At 40.2% G+C, this 24,547-nt stretch overlaps 1 protein-coding gene across 2 annotated transcripts in view; it reads right to left on the bottom strand.

Moving 5' to 3' along the window:
* Positions 1–544: 544 nt before the first annotated feature.
* Positions 545–24,547, bottom strand: part of LOC120727645 (calsyntenin-2-like) — a 157,176-nt gene continuing 133,173 nt past the window's right edge. For both annotated transcript variants that reach the window (XM_040022039.1, XM_040022038.1), the window contains 9 exons: positions 15,554–15,716; positions 10,067–10,233; positions 9,649–9,797; positions 5,176–5,381; positions 4,819–4,986; positions 4,450–4,595; positions 4,215–4,335; positions 3,151–3,341; positions 545–2,983 (listed from right to left, as the gene is read on the bottom strand). In XM_040022039.1, coding sequence (XP_039877973.1) covers positions 2,768–2,983; positions 3,151–3,341; positions 4,215–4,335; positions 4,450–4,595; positions 4,819–4,986; positions 5,176–5,381; positions 9,649–9,797; positions 10,067–10,233; positions 15,554–15,716 — 1,527 coding nt within the window. In that variant the 3' untranslated portion in view covers positions 545–2,767. The remainder of the gene's footprint in view (positions 2,984–3,150; positions 3,342–4,214; positions 4,336–4,449; positions 4,596–4,818; positions 4,987–5,175; positions 5,382–9,648; positions 9,798–10,066; positions 10,234–15,553; positions 15,717–24,547) is intronic.

Below are 24,547 nucleotides of genomic sequence, written 5' to 3'. Positions count from 1 at the left end.
GCATACATATGAAAAACAGTCCAGTGATTATTTTAAGGGATGAAGACAAGGATCATTTCAGGATTGTCCCCCCTCCAAAAAACAGAAGATGCAGGTAAGTGATTGAAAATTCAAAGTTCCCCCCAATTTATTTTGGGACCTTTTAAAACCTCTTGTTTCTGGGTTTTCAAACTGCTCACCTCGTGCACGAACCATTTTGCAGATTGAAAATCTATTATACAGAGCATCTTCCTTCCTTTTGGCTCAGAGGCAATTTGAATAAACACAGTGATTCCATGTGAACCCCACCTGCCTCTGTCTGTGTAAGCCTGTAATGAAAACAAATGAAACACACAGGCAGCCAGCTCCAGCATGATGCATTCATGCAGCTGGCCAACACCTACAATGACAGCTCATTAATTATTCAATTTATAAGCTGCTCGACAGACACACACACACACACACACACACACACACACACACACACACACACACACACACACACACACACACACAGTGCACATCAGGTCAGGTATATAGCGTAGAGACAGGAAGGAGAGCTTTGTAGAGTCTAAAACAAGTCTTTATTGGTCAATATACAGGAAGCAGTGGGATGACCACTAAAGAGAGAGAAATCCCAACCACAGAGTTTACAAAAAGAAAAAGAAACTGATATATAAAATAAGTGTCTTGAACATTTTTACAGGGTTTGTTATTATATGTAAAAGAACCTTTTTTTAATCTTTAATCTTCAGAAGCATATTATGACAAAGAGGGAGGGAAAAAGGAAACAAGGCAGTTATTTCACAATGATGACATCACAACCACAGGCCAACAGAAGGAGGGACAGGTGAGCAGGACACATAGTATCAGAGAGCTCAGTGAGAGAGGTCGTCATAGATACTGTCCACACACGAACGTGTGACCGGTGCTTTCCTGTGAGCAGAGATGGGAATGTCACGGTTTCTTTTAGCTTTTAAAACAAACTGGAATTTAATTTTGTCAGAGTGAGTGTTAATCAGTAATGACGCCGGTACAAAGAGGAATGACTGTAAGTGAAGTATCCACTTCTTCTTGTAGCTGTGGTGAAGTTGTGCAGGAATGTGGATATACTGTATAAGCGCTGCTTCTTTTCTCCTAAATTTACCACCGTTTCTGTCAACATCTACGCACGACTTCAAACGGGCGCTCCGACAACTTTGCACAATGAATTTACTTTCCTTTACATGAGGGATAAAAACAGCACGCTGATATCTGTGGGTGTCCTTTGCTTTGACATGAAAGCCTGTGTTACAAGCTGCAGATGTGGAGTTCTGCAGCCAGTTTCACAGACGCGCCTGTTGCAACTGAACAAAATAGGAAAGAAAATCCTACTTTGTTGGTTTTGCTAAAGGCGAGATCCTACAGTATATAACTCATTATAAATTGTTGGCATCAAAAGCTATTTTATTTGCTCAAGGACGCTGTACACAACATAAGACATCACAGCGGCCTGACTCTGAGACAAGTCCAACTAGATAAACTCGTGACAAGTTAGGTGTCTGTGAAACCGGCAGGTCTAAGATGAGATGCTACTGACTGATAGATGGGAGGTGCAATGTATATCGTTTCTGGAAAATGATCAATACTAGGCACTAAAGTCAGGATATTATAGCCTGTTCTGCATCAATTCTATATCTGTCTCTTATATCTGGAGTACCCCTGTTTCTGTGCACCGATCCTTTATGGTAGGTCCATAATTGCATAGAGGACTCCCTTTACAATGGATAAAACCAAAGGAAACATGGGATCATAGTGGCAAACTGCAACATTTCTGTATCACTGCATGTGCTGAGTAAAAACCAAAGTTAGCTACTCCTAAACAGTAAACATTTGGGCCACAGCACGGATAGATCTGGCACACACACACACAGATGCAAACAATCAGCTTCTAAGCTAATGGAAAAGTGACTGTTTTAGCTTCAAGATAATCCAAGGAACTCAAAGATGAAAGATTCAGTTCAAAAATTGATATTTCTACTTTGTTCTGTACATGCAGTAAATCAGGACAAATGTGGAATGTTTCTCTTTAGTGTCCAGGCCACAGAACCACAGACTTTAAGGACATCAAACGTGTTGTGGTTGAGAAGAGAGGAAACACAGAGAGAGCACAGCTATGTCATACCTACTATCAGGGCCATGGGAATTCTACGTAAAGATGTTACAGATACATGAACTAGCTGATGCGTAGATGGATAGACCTTGCTGTTAAATTGTTAAAAACAATCAGTTTGATGGATAAAAGATTTAAAAGTAACGGAGGATACGATACACATACTGAACACTGGGATAAAAGTCAATTTTAAGCTTGTGTTTCGTATCAGTGTCACATCATTTAAGATCTGGCTCGTGGCTCAGAGTTTGGGACTGAATTTATAATGTGCCCACATAATAAATGACTCGACTGTGCTTGTTTGACATATTTTTCTCTGCTTTACTGGTTGTGACGTGAATAATGATGCACACACAGACAACGATTTCCATTCAGTCATACGCCATGTTTGACTGCGTCCAGCAGGGGGAGATGTTACATTAAAAGTGACAACATGGGAAGATTAGAAGAGTATTTTCCAGCAACAGATTGTAAATTATTTCATCAGAGTGTGTGTGTGTGTGTGTATACCTTTACAGAGCATGAAGGAATGTCTGGTTGATACGTGTGTGCTGTGTATTTTTATGTGTGTGTCCGATGAGAATGTGCATGAGCGTGTGTTTGTGCACATATGTGTTAATGTTTACATGTTCGTGATCAGTATGTTACGGAGGAACTGTCCCATCCGAGTTTCCCCTTCTGCTTTCTCTCTTTAGCAGCTTCTCTCCCTTCATCATCATCTTCCTCTTCATCGCTGTTCTCCGACTCAACACTTGTCACTCCTCCCACCAGCTCTTCCTCCTCCTCTTCTTCCTCCTCCTCATGTTCTTCTTGCCTTACCTCATCACCCAGAGCCTGAGGTGCTCCTATGTTCTAGAGAACAACAAACAAAAATCAGCGTATAAACGACACAGCTGCAGGTACGTTCATACTGTTAACAAGTACTGTTGACATTATCTTCAGTCTTCCACTCTGTCCTTCTTCTAAAGAAAATACCCTGATAATGGCATTAAATGCTAAACCACATCTTTCAGAGTTACCTCCATGGGGTTGACAGTGATGGTGAGCGCAGAGTTGTCCCACTCTTCCTCAGCATCTTTGACCTCATCTTCGTCCTCTCTCGACCCTTCCTGATGTGTGGCGTGGATCCTGTAGACTCCAATAACCACAATCACTACCAGTGCTGCGATACAAACCACGATAACAACTGTGGCTGCAGGAGGTGCCGATCCTGTAAAAAACAGTGATTAAAGTCATTATGCACACACACACACACACACACACACACACACACACACACACACACACACACACACACAATAATAATAATAACAGTGGTTTCCTATGATACTCATCGTTTCCCTTAAGTTCTCTAACGATCCTGTAAAAAACGAATGAAAATGCTTTACATCGGAGTAACAGAGTACAAGTAAACTAAATGTTCATTAGAATCATAAATTAGAAATTGCAGTGGGGCCACAGTAGTGACTGAATGTACAAGTTTGCTATTCAACTGTTTATTTACTGTTATGTTATCTATCTTATGTATCTTCTTTGTTAAACAACACAGTTAGCTAGCTTGCGTACATTTATCAAACACTTGGTTTTTATACTTTTAGCTATATTCCAACTGTTAGTTTTTACATTAAGCTAACTTCCTGATCAAAGCTTTCAATCAGTTGTTTTCAGATTAGTTTAGCTATTGTGTCCATGTCCTCCCCCCCAGCTCACGCAGAAGTACCTCACGGGGGAACCTAATTCCCTGGTTGGAAAACATCTCTTGTTTAAAGCGAGTTCTTCCTTTCCACAGTGACCAACTACTGCTCAGCTTTTATCCTGTCTTCCAGGACAGGATAAAAGACAACATGTCTCATTCACACAAGTATTTTTCTATATCTAAGTGCTTTCTATCTATCTCACATCGGCACACATTCTCACTCCAGTGAACACATCAGCAGCAACTGAGTGTTCACTACTTTAATCAAACCACCAACCTTTCAATTAGTACACGACCTGCTCTACCTCCTGAGAAACAGTCACCCACAGGCGACCGTTGTTAAGGACCAGCGCTTTATAAATGAACTGGACTCTATTTGTGTCTTACCTGACATGTGAGAGTTGAGCGAGTGCATCATGAGTGGGTGATGGACGGGTCTCATGTACTGGGGCTGGACAGCCATGTGATTGGCGTGCTCCACAGGTGCCGAGTGGTGAAGAACACTGACCTATGCAGAACAAATAGAAGACGAAACAGGGTAACATTGAAAGATAAAACAAATAAATCATAAAAATAAGACAGAGACACTTGGTAGATAAGAATGTATATATATCAAACTCACCTCCAAATTGAACTCGTTGCTGGTGTAGCGACCGTTGAGCTCCGAACAGGTGAGTCTGAACCTCCTCTCACTCAGATTGGCTGGTCGCCAGTTCCTGTAGCGCACTTGCCTCAGTGCCTGCTCATAGTGAGCCATGGAGTCCACACCTTGTAACACAGAAAAAGATTTATGCCTTACTAATATCTAACACATGTCATGAAGCAGAACTGCATATTGGCGACATAAATAAGCCTGTAATTAAACGACAGGGACATGTCTCAGGGACCTTTACATCTTTCTTAATGTATGATCGTCTGACTGCTGATTAAAGGGCACGCCATTTTCCAGATTTTTCCCTAAGATGAGACTGCAGAAGGTCACACAGCCTACCATAAATTGATATTCCAGAGGTGGAGTTGGTGGCATCAAGGTGTTTTCCCAGCAGAGCACTGTGTTGAATCTCTAGACTTTCTCTGTCTGGATTCAGTTCTTCTCCAATTACCAGAACATCACAGTAGTCCAGATTGTGCATTACCTCCATCACTCCTGGCCTGCGGGCTGCATGCACGCACACAAAATCACACAAGTGTGAAAGTGTTTGAAATGATAAGATGTCAAATATCCAACACATATATGGTCGAATATAAAACACCTCAACAGAAAGAAAAGCAAAAGATGATTGTAAATTAACTGAAGCATCATTAAGATGCACATATAAGCTGAGAGCATCTATAACAGCCCACTCACGTCCACCGAAGCCATCTCCCTTCATTACTGTGCTTGTGATGTGAAGCTCTTTGAAAGGTGCCACACCCAGCGCGCCCCGGAGGTCGCTGGCAGGCCTGACGAGTCGATTAGATCCAGCAATGGTGATTCTCGGTTCACTGGGCGGCAGCACCATAACTACTGCCTTGATGTCTGGGATGGAGAGACATGTGTCCTCTCCGAAACACCTGACACACACACACAGACACACACAGACACACACACACACACACACAGAAGAGGAGAAGAAAAGGTTACAGGGTAGGACAGCACCTGTGTTGCTGCCTCACTGCTTACGTCTCTTGATTTCACTGCGGCGTATTTGCTTTTGTATAATTTAAGTACCGCAGCTCTGAATTAAAGGCTCAGGGAGCGACAGGGACATTTCAAATTTACCCCTACAACATTTCACTTCTGATGTTACTGTGAAGAAGCTTCAAGGCACCCCTCATTTCTTTATATTTTACTTCAAACTTTAAGGCTTTCCGAAGGTCTTTCAAAGTTTTTCTTTGGACGTTGGCTGCTTTTTCACTCATTTTCAGTCCTTATACAAAGGTACCAAACTCAAGGGATGACCCAGTGTTGTAATAGACAACTTAGTAAAGAAACAATTTAAATTGCATCTTTGGGCACTTTGTTACTAGCAGCCTGACACAAACACATATTTTGTTGCCATTTGTTTAGTCGACTCTACAAAAAATGTCAACACAGTCTGAAATAAAATCGTATTTTTTGTACCAATGAAGTGATTTCCAAAGAGCTGTTAGCCAAGTGCTTGACATATCTTGGCGTGGGGTGCAGTGTGTCAAGTGGAAACAAAAGAAGTGGCACACACACCAAAAAAAGCTAGAAATGGTCTCAGTGGAAGAAGCCATTCATAAGGGAGGAAACAGGAAGAATCATCTAAACCGAATGCAACCAACATCCAAAGAAGAGCTTAAGAACTACTATATGCTTTATTCCCATGTATGTTTGGATCACTGCACTTTTCATTGTCATGCCCATCTTCCTAGCGAAATATAAAGAAATAAAGGGTTGGCTCTAGACTTTTGCGTAGGATTGCATGCAATAAAACCTCTTTTTAAGTGCTAAATGTATTTAGAGCTTTTTAAGATTATTTTAATTTCAATAATAATAATTTTGGGGGCTGTAAGAAGATTTCTGCAGTGCTAATAGTGCCTGCCCATTTCACACCAGTATGAAGAAAAAAACTAACAGTTCAAACTTAGAAATTTATGCATATTCAATCCCTCTTAGCGAAAAACTGGTTTAGAAAATACGTTTTCAGGGGCTTTAAGTGGCCGCTGAGGTGCTTTGTTTGTGCAATCAATTTCTACTAAGGCATCATAATTGATTACCACTTCTGAGGTTTGTTGGATTGCCAGAACAGGCTGGCAACAAAAAAGAAAAACTGGCAAGAATACCAAATTCTCCATTGAGTTTGTTTTACCCACTCATCAAACAGGCCAGCTGCTTTATGAAAACATGTACAGTGCATATTAATTCAAAAGATTTTCTTTCAGTTTTTCCTGTTAAAAATCATTTCCATCGCTTTATCACGAGAAAATCTTTTCTAATCTGGACAAAAATTCTATGAAAGGATGTGAATTTCATTTTTATGTCGGTTTTATTGTGTTGTAAGTAGATTATATCACTATAGAAAAACCCAGTTTCAACTGGACTTAAGTTGAATCGGTGTGATTATGAAAGCGAGCAACCATGAACTCTCACCTGCACATAAAAACATCCCACTTACGTATAAAAAAATGAAATCCACAAAAGGGGATGTTAGCTTTTGAGGTCTCAGATCAATCTTGGCTTGTTACCTGCCTTGACCACATGGCCTCTAGTGCATCACTTTGAAATCTGTCCGTGTGTGTGTCCTGGAAACAACACTGCTGTGGGAACTACTACACAGCAGTGTGGTAGTTCCCACAACAGTGGGTACAACCGCTGAGTACTATTTCAGTCTGTTTGTGTGTACACTGTCAGCGCGACAGGGTTGCCACCCTTCAAGAAGCAGCCTCCAAGATGCACACAGTCCAACTCATGGATGCTAACAAAAGGGTGCCAGAAATCTCAGAACTTTACACCCCTGTCCAACATCATTTTTAATTTAACTACACATATCAGGTGTTTTTGTACCTGTTGTATAGGCAATATTTTAAAGATGGATATGGCCCAAGAAAATGTTGATAAGCTACTTATGCTGCCAGACAGGGCTTGTGACATGGAGCAAACACCCGCGGCTTTAAAACAACACGTGTTAAAGAATTTTCTGAACACTGTCTGTGTTATGTGACTACATATTGTTGTTTTTTTCCCTATTCACGGACTGCAGATTCAACATATCTGCTGAGTGCAAAGGCGGATCTATCTGCCGTTATCTCGAGGAGCCCAGTGAAGTGTTGTCAGAGTCAGACAGCCTCTATTGTTGCTCCTGGAGCTCGCCTCACTTTATCGACCAGCACGAAGCTGATTTGACCCGCCTGCGTTTGCTGCTCAACAAACGAACAGGTGCTGCATGGCTGTGGAGACAAGACGTAAGACACGTGAACATGTACCAAGCACTCAAGCTAGACACAAGTCTCTCTCTCTGGGACAGTAAGCAATATCTATATATGCAATCAAGCATGTTGCATTCAATGTGCTACAGCTTAGTGCTTTGAAGCAGATCGGGTCAGACATGAGCCCCGTAGAGGAAATCCATATCAGTACTGGGATGTAATAATGATCCAATAGGAAACGCAGGAATGAGTTAGTCTCAAAGTAGTAATTCAAACATGGGTGCCACTTACAATTACCACTGAAATCTTAAAAAAAGACATAATTCACTATTCATTATCGCACAAGATAAAAAAGATTATTTGAATGTTTCGTCTCAAAGGGAAAGAGAAAGTGAATTCTCTGTGAATTTGTTTAACAAAACCCTCAGTTGTATCTTTTTTAGTTTGTTAACAGTTAACAGTTGGCAGTGCATGCACACTATATATATATCATACAGGTACACATCATCTGTCTTGGTCTATGCACGGGAAAATAAATAATCAGCCTACTACTTGTCTATTCCATCAACTACATTTAATATATAATGTAAGGTTTCGGTCTAGTGGTGAAAATATAGAAAATATCAGCTCACCAAAAGCCAACCGAATATGAATCCAAATTCATGGACACGTTTGTCTGTTTGCAGTACTGGGAAATAATAACATGCAGGAGATTTCTGGACAAGTACTTGAAAGAGCGGCAGGTTGAGTGACTGGCATCATCATCCTGAAGTGCTGCTGCTACTAGTGAACAAAGTCAATTTAATCAAGTCAAATCAAATCAAAGGCAGAGATAGAAGCACAAGAAGAGAGAGGGAGAGAGAAGAGGGAAAACATAACAAAATAGACTCTAGCAATATGGTCTTTGCAATCACCAGGGACAGCTGGCCTGCTTATTGGTTTAATAGTTTTTACACTAATGATCCACCCTACGCCATCTCACTGAGAGCTCGGCTCTGGCAGCTGCTTTGCTCACCACTGTTTCTGTTTGTAGCTGTTTGCATTGCCTGTGACCACTACTCATCTTATGCTGACCACCTTCTTTAAACATTTTACGTTAGATTTCTGGGGATTTTCACAAACATTAAAATGTCAGAAAGAGTTTAAATTTTAAATTTTAAATTTAAATGTCTAAAGAAACAGGCAGAAATTAAAAAAGAAAACAAAACGCAGAAGCATTAAATGTGCAGCTGTTCTGCACATCAAACAGGTCCCTAAATCGCTCCATTACACACTGAATGTAAGAAGGGCTATCTAATTTTAACAGTTGCAGGGGGCGGCGTGTTGATGCTGTGGTTTGCTTTTGGGTAGAAAGGTTTTAGGTTCGAACATGCTGGTCAGCTCATGCCTTTTAGTGATGAGTTTGCTTGTTCCTTCAGTGTTTGCATGAATATTTTCCTTTTCCCCATTGCAGCTGGGATAAGCTCATTAGGCTAATGTGGGGTGACATACTCCAGTATGTTATCTAGCTAATAATTATATAGCCTGTGTACTGAAAACTACAGAGGTGTGATTTCCACTGCAGGAAGCTAAGCTAATGACCAAATCACTATACATGAAGACATCTCAGGACAAGATTTAATGCTTTATGTTATGACAGGTTGTTTTATGTCTCCAGTAAATGTTTGTGCACAAAACATCCTGAGTATTCCTCCTCCATGAATAAATCTGGTCCCACGAGATTTCCACAAGATGTGTGCGTGCTTGCACAGCGAGTACCAGTCTCTCAAAGTCAATGCACCCCTGAGCAAGATGTTAACTCACAGTACTTCCAGCAGAGCTGCTCCAAAGCTGAGCTCCTCAGTTATGAACAGGTGCACGAAAGCTGGATGTTTAAAAGCCATGGCGTGTGTTTCGTCTCTTAAATAGCTGAGATAAAAACGCACTGTCAGAGTAAATGTGCACTCACTGTACTGTAGTGGTGATATGCAGCCGTCGGAGGCCTGGTGTGGGGAACTGGCGAGAATTGATGTAGGAGACCTTGGTCATGGCCGTGTTGATGCTGTCCACATCTTCTCCTTCCACCACCAGCACAGACTGGGCCGGGTTAAAATGAAACTGGGAAAAACCAACAAACGACTTGTTCCCATTCAGATTCAAAAGTAAATCAATAATATGATGAGTGGAGGTTTTATCAAAAAGCATGTAGATGTGGACGCCTTAAATTCAACTCCATTATATTCCAGAGATGGAAATGAAAGCGCTTTAACTTAAAAGCGGCACATAAATAAGTTATGGTGCTTTCCTTCTTCCTTTTAGACCAATGCAAATGCAGTTGGCTGTTACTGCGGAGAAATAAGTTGAATGAATCCATTTTTTCCACGCACCTTTATGTCCTTAGCGAGGCTTTCAAGGGAGTTAATATCAAGACCTTCTTTGCAAGCCTGCAAACAGGAGATAACCTTCTGGGTTTCGATGCGACCCGGTCGGATCGTCAGACCCGACAGGCTACCGCGGAAATACTGAGTGAACCTTGGGGTTGCTACCTCACCACCTAGTGGGGAAGAGAGAAGATATATGATATATGAGAGGAGAAAGAAGAGAAAAGAAGAGGAAAGTACAGACGTAACAATATGGAGAAGAAAGCTAAGTGAAAAAGGGGCTAAAATACTGAAAATGTGTGTGCTTTTCTAAGGAAATATACAGAAACCATGGAGAGCTATTTCTCTCAAACTTTTAGATTAAAAGAAAAACATGAAAAAAAATTACATCAGCTCCAGCATGAAAAAAAGTACTTTGATTACTTTGAAAATAACATTGCTCTTTAAATAGGTTTAGGTACAAATTTTTAGGTTAGGGATGTGAAATGTACACATACATTAAGTGCTGTACACTCTAGATAAGCAAGAAAAGCAGACATCATGACCTACAGAATATAGTCTGCAGTATTCAAGGAAACATCGCAGGACACAACAGAACAGCTGATTTTGACAGCTTGTCACATTGGATTTATGACTTTGACAGATGGTAGTGTGAGTTTGACCTAAAATGTTCTGCAACTGCCACAGCGGGTGGGAAATACAAACTAACCATTCATATAAGCTAAATAAAACCAGTAAGTGGAAGCCAACACCTTGGCACAGTCCTCTGTGTAAAAGGTATCACAGCAGTACAGGCTGTGGAGGTCTGTCAAGCCCTGACATCTTCTTAAGAGTGCACTTTTTTCATATGGAGAGCGTAGCAGATTTTCCTGTCAGCTCTGCCCCGTGGTACAATTTTACCACTTCTCATGACAGGTGTAATTTCCATACAGGTCTAACCCCCCCTTAAGGTAAATTACTTCCTGCCTGAGTCTTTCAGGCCAGTTATGGCTTACGTGTTTGAAAATTCTCGTAAAAGGTGACAGCTCCTCTTAGAGTAATGCAAAAATGGTGGATGTCGCTCTATTTGTAGTTCATAATAAAAAACCGAGTGTCACGAACAAGTATGTCACAGTAGCAATGAAATATTTACACAGTCTTTAATTGAATTGAATAATTGAATTTCCAGTTCTAGAATTTGATCATTATTATTTTTACTGAAACATATTGATTTTATTTTATCTGGGAAAATGACTTAACTTGTTTATTAACCCAGACAAAAACAGTGTATGTATGAAGTGGTCCTCTACTGGTGCTTCTTATTCAGTGCTTCTCCCCCTTTTCATTTCCAACTGAATATAACTTTTTAGCATTGCAGAATACTGACTCAGCAGTTTTGTTATTTAAAGTTGCTCACTCGTTTAGCAGAGCTAGGAGGTTCTCCTGGGACAGAGCTATTCTGTACAGAGGCGCTCGGGGGAATTGTAGACAGACACTGCAGATGATATTCAGAACTAGATGGCCTGCACAGGGCTGCAGGCATCTACTCCCTCAGCTCAGTCAGTGTGAATCATACAAGGGTGTATACATGTGGAGCTGAGAGAGAATGCTCAGCAGCAGTTCCTGCATCACATATTGTAACAGAAAATGTATTGTTGGTATGTGTAAGAGGAGGTCTGTATGACACGATGTTCTGACTTTAACTTTGAAGGTAGAAGGTTAGTTGAATAAGTTAAATGAAAGCAGACATGCTTAAACTTATAGATTTTGTTTCAATTAACCTAACGACAACCAAATCAATAAACCTTTGATTGATCTGGATGTCTTATATGTCTGTGTGCTGTGCTACCTCAGACTTTAGTCCAAAAACAAACAGGCTGAATCATTAGTGTTCAACTTTTTATAGATGACATAGATGAAAAAACACTTAAAATTATTCCCCAGTTATCACAATTCTACACTAATGTTTCACATGAAAAAATGCAAAAACTACATGCAAAAATCTTGATCCACCTCTCATTTCTTTACATTCTGCAAATGGAAAATGGACAACATGTGGAGCGATTTGCAAACAAACATGTGGATACAGTATATCAGAGAAAAAACAGAGCTTTGGATGTTGGCTGATTGCACTCTGCTTCAATAATGTTGAGATCTGAGCTCTAGGGAGGCCAATGTATGACTGATAATAATCCATTGTATGTTTTTCTATCCAACTATGCTTTTACTGTACTGGCAGAGTATGGGATCATTGGGCATTGTCATAGTGAAAAATTCAACTTTTGCCAATCAGATGCTTTCCAAACGGTGGATCAAAATCTGGCCGTAATTTGCGGTGTTTTTATCAATTTTGATAAGATCTCCAACACTGCTGGCTGAAATGAAGCCTCAAACCATGACAGAGCCTCCATCGTGCTTCACAGACTTATTGTTGTAGCTCTCTTCTGACAATTTATTGGAAATATTTCACTTTGGCTTAATCGCTCTGTAAGACCTGTTGCCATGCACATTTTGTGTGTATGTCTGTTAAGATATACTTGTACTGCATTGACGGTGTGAAAGAAGTTGTTAATAATCAGATGGCTTCAAGATGGATCAAAATTTGATGATACTTTTCTCAGCACCATTGGCTGAATTGGCCCCAAACCACAACAGAGCTTCCACCATGTTTTACAGATAGCTGTAGGCACTCAGATTCACATTTTTGAGCCAAAAATTACAAATTTGGATTCATTCACTCCATAAGACTTGTTTCCACTGATTTTCTGTCCAGTTCTTGTGTAATCCGGCATACTTCAGCCTTTTCTCCATTTCCTTTCCTTAAGTACAGCTTCTTGACAGCCACTCTTCCACTGAGACCATTTCTGATGAGGCTTCAGTGAGCAGCAGACGGATGCGCTGAAGGGCCAGATATATCTCACAGGTACTGTGTCAGGTCTTTTATTGGATTGCCCGCCCCCCTATTTCTCAGGGATATGACTTTCAGATACTGGTCATCTCTTTTAGACAGTTTTTTAGGCCTGCCACTTCTTCTTTTGCTATGTTTTTATAGTTTTGTGACACTTAGTAGATATATCACAATCTGTGTCTACAGTGGCACAGTGTTCCTTCACATACAAAATGCAATCTAAGTTTATTTTCCATATATAGGTGGACTCTTGTTGTTCTTATAGTACATTTCTTAAACCCATACACTCAGAGCAGAGATGGTGAGGATTGTGCATTTTGGAACACAGGTAGGTGTAAATGGGAGCAGAGAAGGCCTAATTTGCCTGTCTATCATCTCCCTTTCTTTCTACCTGTGTAAAGGTTTTTCATCGCCAAGACATGTTTTCCTGCAAAATGACATCCAAACATGCATCTATTTTACATAGATTTGCACAATCAATCAAAACGAAATAAAACAGAGAAGAGTAGACACTGAAGAGTACAATGCCAGATACTATAACTAGCAGACCTTGGATACATGAGTTGTGACATTTTGGAAGATCATTCAGAAAACATTTTCTTAAAAATCCTCAGGAGAGATCTCCAGATTTCAAAGACATACTCTGCATTAAATTACACATTTGCCCTTGGACTGATGCTTTTAAGCAAATATGTTTCATTCCTGTCTCATGTCCCATTCTTGTTTTCATTGTGATTCTCTTGCATTTTATTTGGGCAAACTGACTCATTAGCGCGCTCTAGGTCAATGCATGCGTATCAACATTAGAAAATGTGTGAATATTTCAAAAAACTGGATCTTGTTTGACTCTGTTTTCCTACTCAACTTTCTCTTGAAAGGCACACACACTAATCACACCAGTAGCCGCACGCGTTTCATTCACTCTTGTTTTGCTCCCGCTGCTTCGCTGCCATTACTGCGACACCTTGAAAGAGCAGACCCATAATTAATGTTATTAGTTACAACTGCGCGTTTCCTATTATGACGAGTCAAAACGAGAAAGGTCTGGTGGATTACCTCCAGTCCAAGAATACATGTTTCTTTGCTGCCTTCTCAAAGGATTTCAAAAGGAGTACATTATGCTGCTTTCTTTTGATTGATGCCTTTCATTTCCCACATAAAATCACCCCACGCTCTTTTTAAAGCTTCTTATTTGCTAAAATTTCTGAATACTGTGAGGGCTGCTTAAAAAAGTCCACACCCACGGCCGTGTCGCAGATTAAATGAAATGGGACAGCGAACTCACATTTGCCGTTCAAGCTCAACGACAAATTAATGCCACAGAAAACTGTTTAGACCCAACAACAGCCAAACCGTTCTCTGGGGTTAACCTTGTAAAGAAAACAACACGCATCTTCTTTTTGCTCTCGGGGCAGTGAAAAGTACAGTCTAAATGCCTTTTTATTCAACATGTCTCATCATTATGTTGTTGATTGTGGTGAAAGGGAGGATGGAGAAATGAGAGACTCTGAAAGGCAATCTTGCTCGCTAATGGCCTGCAAAGTTATCAGTTGCGGCTTAGTGAAGCTTAAAGCGGCTTCATTGGGATGTAATAGCTGGCAAAGTTGTCCTCCATTCACTCTAGCTAATCCTTCCTTCAGGGCTTTCTCTCACAATCAGAGATTCATGGAAAGAGGCGGCAAGAGAGGGCTGTATGAAGCAAGGAAGAAAATGATGACGACAGAAAGAAAATTGCAATCAGGCACAGGATGAAACGAAATTTAAGCAGCAACCAAAATGCCATCAGGATTGAAGCGTTGGATGATGCTGGCAAGGGTTGTGAATGTGATTTAGGCAGGCAGCAAGAAAAGGATCACTACTGTCTCTTTCTCATATGAAGCACTTTATTTTTGTAATTATTCAAGTAATAAACATGACAGCAGGGTAGCTTTTATTCAGTCCAACGCGATCTCTGCACGCTCCCGTTCCCTGTCGCTGGAAACGACGGCGCAGAATTTCCTGTTTGATACCCGCTCGGCTTGTGCCACAGGAAACAGCTCGCAGGCCGGGGATGTAAATGTTAGTCTCTTTATTTATTTTCGCCTTCTTTCTCACTATCTCCCTTTGTGATTCAAATGTAATTTTAAACATCTCTGGGCTGCTCTGCCTTTTTATTGATGCGGTTTCTTTATGCTTATGATATGTTGTCAGCATTTTTCAGGCTGGTAACAACCGCACATTAAAAGAAAACATGTTTTTGACTGCTGCACCTGCAGTTTTTCGCACAGACTATTCGGTTTCTTGGAGCATAATGCATTTCATTATGCATTTCAGTGGCCTGCAATGCACACACTGTGAAATGTATTGCTTTCAATAGCGTTCCTGCACAGTGCAATTATGTCACATGTTGAGTATTACATTGTATCAGAATACGCAAGACCTGCTTTCAATTTCCTGCTTTACAAAATCAGGACAACATATCATTTCCTTTTTTATTTATCTCATTAAAGGGATGTATGCAGCCTTGAAACAATTAATTAACCCTGGTGCTTTTAAATAAAGCATTAAAAATGGCTATTTTTCTATGCTTATGTATGGTAAACACACACACACACACACACACTGACCTTGCCAGCAGGCGCCCACGGTCAGCTGCGTATCGATCTTCGAGGCGTGGATCGGCCAGTCATCTGTCACTAGGTAGGGTTCGTAAGTCACGCCATCCACAAAAAGAGTCACTGCAGGAAATTCCACGTTGATTACATAATAGTGCCATTCCTTGTCACAGATCTGTAAAGCACAGAGAAAAACTGTCATATCGCTATGCTGCCAGTAAATTATATGTCCTCTTAGTACGCACTGAAACACGACAACAGGCCCGATTAAAACAGAAATGAAAAAGGGGCAGCTTTAAAAATACATTACTGAAGCAATTACACGTCTTTTTTGGTGTTTTTTATTATTATTAGTATTATTATGGAGCGTATTGCCATGGGGGATTATGTTTATAGGGCTGCTGTTATGAACATGATGATGTTTACTCCAAACCCAAAAGCGCATCCTTGAATGCTCCCTGCCTTTCTACCTCCAATAAATGAGACGCATCAAATTCCTCTTCTTTTCCCCGGATCATTTGCTCCCTGTCGTCAGACCGCTAATGAGGTTTCCGTCTAATGAGCTGTTCATTAAAGGCACACGGTGAGTGACAAACACAGCTGTAGAAAGAGTCGCGCGTCACACAACTTTTATCAACCTTCACAAACATTCTCGATCGTGAGAACTTATAAAGACAGAGCCTGTTCTCTCGCTTTAGCCTTTCTGTGGGGCGTTTACATGCTGACTGGGTTCTCTTCACGTGCACAGTTCAAAGACATGCAGGTCTGCTTAACAGGTGATCCTAAACTGGATGTAGGTGTGAATGGTTGGATGTCTCTGTATGTTATTCCAGCTGCCACGCTGGTGATCCATCCAGGATGTACGCTGCCTGTCGCCATGTGACAGCTGGGCCCAACAGTGACCCTGAACTGGACAAGGGGAAGAAGCCAGTATGTGTTCCTGTTACACAGAATGGAGCTTTCTAATAAAACATGCAACGACTCGTGTTTTTTAGCAGCAACAACCAGCTTTAAAAACAATAATGAAATAATATTTTCTTTTAAGTCAATATTGTATCAAGTGGCTTCTTATTACACATCTGGCAGTTACAGAAAAAAGCTGCTTTAATTTGGAGCTGTTAGAGGCCATCTAATGAAATCTAATTTTTACAGAGGCCTTAAAAATAACAATACACCAGTGAATTCAAAGAATGGCTTCAACCTCGAAGAGCACTGCAATGCTTCCAAGAAAAGTCACAGGTCTAATTAAAATATCAATACGTTCTTAGCATATTTTACTGTGACAAGACTCTGGCATTTTCTCTTAGTGCATGTTAGGACAACCTGCCGTCGTGCACAGTGCCGAACACAGTAAACAGCTATAGAAATGAGAAAAAAACAAAGTTTCATGTTTTATGCTGTTAAATGGGGGAGTACAAGTATAGTTTATGGCCCAAAGCAATAATGGTACAAGCAGCACTGCATGGGGCCCTGAACAACTTCTTTCCCAAATAATGAGGCCACAGTGGCTGTTTTCTAAAATAAATATTTTCAAATGAAACTGCACTTTCTTTTAAAGGTTATTATTTCTGGGCACTTGAGGTAAATATAATTTCAAAGGTATTCAGACAAGAAAAGGCCAGACTGTTTTAGTTGAATCAGTCTGGTGGGCAGGATTTGGTTAAAGATGGAGGAAAAGATTGGTTTGCACGGAGCAGAAAAATATCTGCTAATTTCAGATACGAAGAGAAAACATGACAGGTGGACGGAGGATTTCTCATTAAGGCCAAGTGGCCACACTCACGGACACGGAGAATAAATTTCTGCTTAAGCTTACATATAAACTAATGTAGACGAAACCTTTGTTGGAGCAACTAAGAATCTCGAGGGATGTTAGCTTTATAACATGATATGCTGACAGAAAGGAGAGCCCAGAAACCGCTCCTACCCACTAGACCTCACTTTTTAAAACCACCTTCAGATGTGATGATTCAAGATGTTTTATTCGGATGTAGTCATCGCAACCTACATTTTGGTAGCATGACATTCCTCACGTCATGCCTCTTTTCTTCTTTTTTTTAACCTTCCTTTACTGTACATTAAGTGAAATATTCGGGCAAGTCACCCGTGTGTTATTAACAATGACAGTGTATTTTAGTTTCATCATCTCGCATTCAGGATTTGCACGGGTACTTGACTAGACAGGCAGAATGAATTGCCACTTTCATTTAGCCGCTGGTTGGCTGACTGCCTGCAGAGGTGAGTGCATGCCTCTACAATTATCAGCACTGTTTATGTGGGTGACTGTCTCCACTTATATGGCATTATACTGCATTTTCCTAGAGCTGTGACTATGTGGAGCTTATAAAAGCACAGTTTGGGACACCAGATGACTTACCCTCTGGGTGCAATGGCCACTGCCTCTTGGCTTCCATTGTGTCCTATCAAGGCTCTTTTCTATACTCTTGTCAATGATTACAGTTTGACTACAGATAGATTTAAAGGGGAAAAAACATGCTCAAATGATGTTGTTAGACTTGTTATTGAATTGATTGGTCGATACTGCTCAGACTACAAGCAGACAACAAACAGAAATCTGAAAATTTCTGGTGCAAAATTTTGCGTCTTGCCTACAGACTGTATATTTCTGTACAAATATCAATGCCACGTAGCAGATGCAAAGATGCAGTTTATCAGGATTGTTTTAGCTTAAGAGCTAAGGATTATGAAAATGGCATTAGTTTGCAAATGGTTCTGAATGAGTAACAAAACTAGTAAACCTAAATCCTGTAACTGAAATCTATCCTGGTGACGCTATAGTGAATGATTCATCCTCGGGGAGAACAGATAGATATCTGCAATACATTTTATGCTGATCCATTCATTATTGAATTCATATTTCAGGTCAAAGTAGCAGACTGAACCACAGCACAGACATGAACAGAGTTAGCATGGCTACAAATCCCTTCGGCAACTCTCCATTTCCAGACAAACTATAAAAAAGTTTTGCTGTAAGGCTGAGTGGAAATATATTGTGTTGTGTGTTGCTGTTGCTTTTCTCTGCTTTTGATTATAATAACTGATGGAGTGGTTTCCAAACAGAAATAAAGACGAATAACATCTGTTTTTATATGCAAGTTTTCGAACGCATGCACAGTGACTGCATGCTTGAAAAATAAATAGCACACGCATAATCAGACTGTATTTGAGAAATATCTCAGCACCAAAGCATGACAGAGAATGTAAAACTGAATCTGAAACCTGAACCTGAAAGCTAAAAAAATGACTAGAAATATTACAGAAAGATCACAAGTCATTTTGTTACAGATCAACTTTCTCGACTAGCTTCAGTGCGAAAATTTATTTGCACATATACTTGACTACTTCATCCAAGAAAGATTAGCTTCTGAATCCAATCTCTCACTGACTTTGTTTATGCAGCTGACTGTCTAAACTGTCTAAAATAAATCGTGCTCACATATTTAAAAATGCACACACGCACATCATTAGCAGATACCATCAGCAATTCTCTGTTGCAGAGCCATGTTTGTATACGCATTGCTCGTCTGATGACATATTAGTTAGTGTGAGCCTGAAAGTACTTCTCCTCTGCATCAAAGTAACGAGACAATGAATGCTGAAACAGTTTAATGAGCTGGTCCTCGGGCAGGTTGCAGACCTGTTTAGGAAGGATGCTATCATCACAGCACAGAAAGAGAGAAAATAGGAGAGACAGAGGCTGAAGTGCAGAGACATAAACATCACGTCTGCACTAACATAGAAGTTAAAAATGCATTTACAGTTTTCTTAACTTTTGGGATTTCCTACCAGGCTAAATTGGGGCATTTTTTGGAAAATATTTTTCAGGTCGGTTACCTGGCGGTTGTTATTTTTGCAAATTTTTCCTTTCCTACTACCAATAAAAATAAAAACTTAGGTTATATTTTTCACCCTGAATGAAAGAAACATAAGAAACAGGACATACAGAAGACACAGAGGACAGACAAACAGTCCAATGATTCAAAAATCACTTTAACAACCTCCACAGAACATCATTTTTTTGTCGTTTTCCTCCATGAAACCCTTTTGAATTCATGTGTTTGCAGAGGGAATGTGCAAGTAAAAGTGCTGATTGTGGCTTTTAGGTATGACACACTTTGAATATTTTAACCTCAAACCATATTTACATTATTGACACAGTCACACAGGTGCTTTCAGTATTTCTGTCAGGACTTCTTGTGCTTGCTCAGTTAGCTTGTTTTACATTTTTCAAATATAGAGAACATTTGGGCATGCCACTGCAGGAAAAACACAAGGTCAATGTCTTCCATTTAACTGAGTTAGCTAAGGGTTTTTTAAATACTGGCTCACTGTCAAGGCTCACTGGGAACCTTGATGGCATAAAGCCATCATTAACAAAATTAGTTTCTCTTTTTCTCTGCTACTCCAAACCAATACCTGCTATGAATCAGTCTAACAGGAAGGAAATTTTAGTAAACAATTGTTTTATTGTTTAATTTCATCAGAAAGACCAGCACATTGTGTGCAAAAATAAAAGGCTTTGTTACAATGTGACTGTCATTTCCCAGCATTCAACGCTTCAGCTTTTTTAAATAATCGGATTAAAACCCCCCCACTTAGAGCGCTCAATCAATTAGACAGAAAAATACGTGTGCTGCCTACGATTATGTCCTTAATTGTTTTGCATAGATTCAAGGACTGTACAGACAGTATCCTCTTTCTAATCATTTCTCTATCACAGTATGGAGTAGGTCTCTTCTGACAAAGGTTCATCTTGGAGACCGTGGTGACTAAGCCTTACCTTACTCAGCCTGATTTCCTTTGTAGAGAATATTACCATGCTGCAGCGGCAGTGTTTTATTGCTGAGGATAAAAAGCTGGAGATAAGCCAGTCTATCTTGTGGAGATCTGCCACGGTGTATTTACGAGAGGCTATTACATCCTACACACCAGCAGAGAAGAAGGAAGATCTTAAGAGCCACTTGGACCTAGAAAATATTGCACAGTCTCAATTCAACACGGACTCAATTGAGGTTTTTCACCCAGAAGATCCCTGGCAAAACAATTCGATGCTGCCAGCTCTGCGTTAGACCAGCTGCTAACGAGGAAAGCGGCGGCCTCGAATCTTTTATTTTTGGGCCAAACAGAGGTTATAGGTTATGTGAACCTTTTCTGAGGAGGACACCAAAGCAAAGTTTCACAGACAGCATTAGTGCTTTTTAGATCTGCTGACATCGACAGAATAATGAGGACATTGTGCTGGCTGCTGAGGAGCCCTTTAATAAGGTCAAGTTTATTTCGATATACTGGAGAGGTTTCGGATGTGGGGACTTCCTTACAATCTTATAAAATATATATGATGGCGTTTTTATCTGTTTCAAGTGAAAACTAACCTTTTGTCTGATCAGATTTATTAGTACTTTAGCTTGTGTGATGGACATGATAACTGTAGTACTGGGTAAAATAACCGTGGATGCTGGAAGTTGTGTTGTTGTCGTTCTCTTCAAACATTCACCAGATAATTTTAGGAAGTCTAGTTTTTCCCCAGAGCCCTCCTTTTCTCTACTTCTCATCCGGCCCGTTCTATGCCCTTTTGTCTGAACTATTTTTCCCCTCCCCTGTTTTCCCCACCTCCACCTCATCCATCTGTCATAACTTCCAGTTCCCTTCTCTTTCCCTTTTCATCTCTTTTGTTCCTTTTCGCACCCCTCTCCTCTGATCATCTCTTTTCTGACACAGATGCAGCACCGCACTTTTGATGCCAGCGTATTATGTGTCACCGTGGGAATGACAAGGATAGTGAAATAAATAAATAAATGGCACAAAGCAAAAGAAAGGAAGAAAGGAAACGAGCTTTGCTAACATGCGCAACGGCATGCGCATAAAAAAACATGCAGTTTTCTGTGAAAGGGCAAATCTAGCAAACTTCTATGCAGAACACTCACTGAAAAAAAACTGTCCAATTAAGAGAATACAGAGTTGCCAAGTTTTCCACAAGTTATAAAGCAAAGTGTGCTTATCTAAAACTTCTAAACCATCAGTTTCTACTTTGAAAAGTTCTGCCAAACTATTTTAAAAAAGAAAAATATCTGATATCTAATAAAGATCTGATTTGTGTTAGTGCTACAACTAAAACAATCCAAAGAAAGAAAGATATGAGGCTCTAGATCAATGCAAAAACATGCCAGATGCTTAAAGTGAAAGGTCTGCTTTAAAATACCGTCTTTCAGCATAATGTTTGAAATCTGCCTGTCTTTATCTTTCCCCTATATCTCCAGGAGCTCTTACTTGATGAATGAAGCAATATGATACCTGTAAATAATTTAAATTCTACCTCATCGCTGATGTGAACAGACTTTTTTTTTATGAACTGAAGGCAGGAATTGGAGAAGGAGAAGAGAACAGACAAGCAATAGAGACGTGTGGAGTGACTGGAAGTGGTAAATAGAACGATGGAAGAAACAAGCTGTTAGTACATTATGTAGAGCACTCACCATGTATGCAAAGTGCTCAATAAAGAGCATTAAGAAGCCTTTTTCTCTCTCTCACACACACACACACACACACACACACACATATACTCCTGCTATCCCTCACCCTCCGGCCCGAGCACACACAGAGCGCAAAGAAATTTACATTTAGAGAGATAAAGGGAGCACCTAAAGCGGACAAAGTCCAGCTGAGCTCTCAAATGAAGGCATTTGAAAAATAGAGGCTAGAAATGAAATAAACACTGAGTGTTTTTGCTCAAGGCAGTTCTTAACATTTCCTCAGTTGCTTACTGTCTTTTTCTGTTTTGCACTCTCAGAAAGGAACAAATGTACGTTTCAGTGCCAACTTGTGTTTGTCTAGTCAAAAACATGCTGCATATGAGTCCTTGCAGTAGATTAAATTGCAAAATGAAAGTGATCCATGGTAAATAAGAGAGAAAACATGACATGAACTGAAAGAAATTATGGAGTCTGATTTTTTTTTAACTAAGTGCTCTCATCTATCACAAAGCGTGGTTGCCTTTCTGTCTTGTCTTCTCACTCCAGATGCTTTTGCTTTAAAAATCTGCTCTAGCAAACAAAACTCACTCCAGCTGCAACGCCCCGAGACTTCACGTAGGAAAATAACACGTGGATATGCATAATTAGACGTAAAATTGAAACATTTATTAGTCTCTTGTGTGTGAGATGAAAAATTCTCACACTCTGCATAGGCGCTATCTATTACAAACAGAAGGGGAGGCAATGCACGCCACACCACAACCACCCACATCATCCAATTAATCTCTCGGGAAACAAACGGGGCCTTTTAATCCACACAGGGCAGAGAACAAGCCATGGCACGATAGGCATGGTGGAAACAGGCAGATAAGGCAGATAACTGTAGATGGCTTTAGAGACAAACAACAAGAGCAATTCTGCTCTAACTCCAGCATTCAGTCCTCATTATTGATCTCAGACATAAACAATAAATAGCAGGGGTTCTGCAGAAGTTGTGAGAGGAGTAATTGGTGAAATCGGAGAGCTGGTTTTGTGATTCACAACATGGGCGCTCTCACCATGCCCTGTCATATTTACTGTTATTTTGAATTGATGTGAAAAAGAAAAAGAAATCTTTTAATCCTTTCAAAATCTCACAACTATGCTGAGAAAAATACTGGGTACTTGATTCCCCTCTAACCTTTCTGTAATACACTATATTTTGTGCTCTCCCTATAAAGCATTTGATTTTAATGGACACGCTCTTGACTTTGGGGAAATATAGAAAGGTGTAGGTGCACATTAAAGATCACACTCTTGGCTTGCAGGAAATTTAAAGAGAGTGTTTCTTGATTTGTATAGGACTTGGTAAGAACGACAGCTGGATTGTACCGATAGGCTCTCCAGACTCGGGAGAGTGAATAATGTTCAGAAAGGGTAGTGATTCATCCTTTAGTCCATTACCAACACTGAGAAGTTGAAAGGAAAAGCAGGCATCCTGTGTGTCTGTGTGAGTTTGTGTGGATGGTTGTATTCACATAAACTCATAAATAAGTCAGTGCCTGTAGATGCGTGCATAACGGTTTCTGTCCAATGTGACATTCCTTCAGAGTATTCGATCGACATGGAAAATGGAGGCTTCTCTCTCCCTCGCTCTTTGCCAGCTTGCTTTCATCACACTCTACCCCTCCTCTCTTAGGCTCAGAATTGCAAAATCAATAGAGCTAAATGGAGTTGCTGCGGAAGCCATTGGGTGTCCTTTCTAAGTGCTGGAGGAACAAGGACAGTATGAAGCAGCTGTGACACTCCACAGTCACCCCTTCTTCTTCTTCCTCTTCTTACCACAGTCCTTTTTCCAACAGCCTCCACTACTCTTGTACTCATTATTCACCTCAAGGCGCTCTGGCAGTTCCTGTTCTTAGTTTAGTCTGTTTTAAGCACTATAGGCACTCTGAGATACTAAATAATAAGTATTAATATGCACTATTAATATATAATACACTGTGTAACATTCAGCAGTGAATGTTAAAATTTATTTCAGTAGTGCGAAAGAAAGGCATTTGGAAGTAGAGCTAATGCTGAGAGTACAGACTTAATTTCATTATTTGGTTTCGGTGTGATTCAGCCTACAAGTGCAATGCATTATCATTTGGTACAATCTATCTTTAGTAGTACTTTGTACTCCATGCAGTGAGCCGACAAGGACAATCTCTGGTTTGCTGAACCAGTTTATATGAAAGAAATGAAGCATACCTCATTATTTCATGTCCTCTGCTTACATGACATCTGAATCTAGGAGATGAACTTCATTGATCACTAAACAGTGATAGTCCCTTTGGCTTGTGAAGGATAACTAATAGGAAGATTAGTGGAATTATGATTTACGTTTGAGAAGCCACCATCATCCTGGTGGTCACTGGTCACTCAGTCAAACCTTCTTCTTCTGACTTTAGCAGTCACCAAAGCGGACCATCTGCCTGTTCCCCTCACCACATCTTCATTGAAGTCCACTTCAATCACTGCTGTCTCCCTACTG

The sequence above is a fragment of the Simochromis diagramma genome, unplaced genomic scaffold (genome assembly GCF_900408965.1).
Source record: "Simochromis diagramma unplaced genomic scaffold, fSimDia1.1 OVJJ01000205.1, whole genome shotgun sequence".
Classification (NCBI taxonomy): Eukaryota; Metazoa; Chordata; class Actinopteri; order Cichliformes; family Cichlidae; genus Simochromis; species Simochromis diagramma.
The sequence above is the reverse complement of the archived record's forward strand: the minus strand, read 5'-3'. Positions and strand labels throughout refer to the sequence as shown.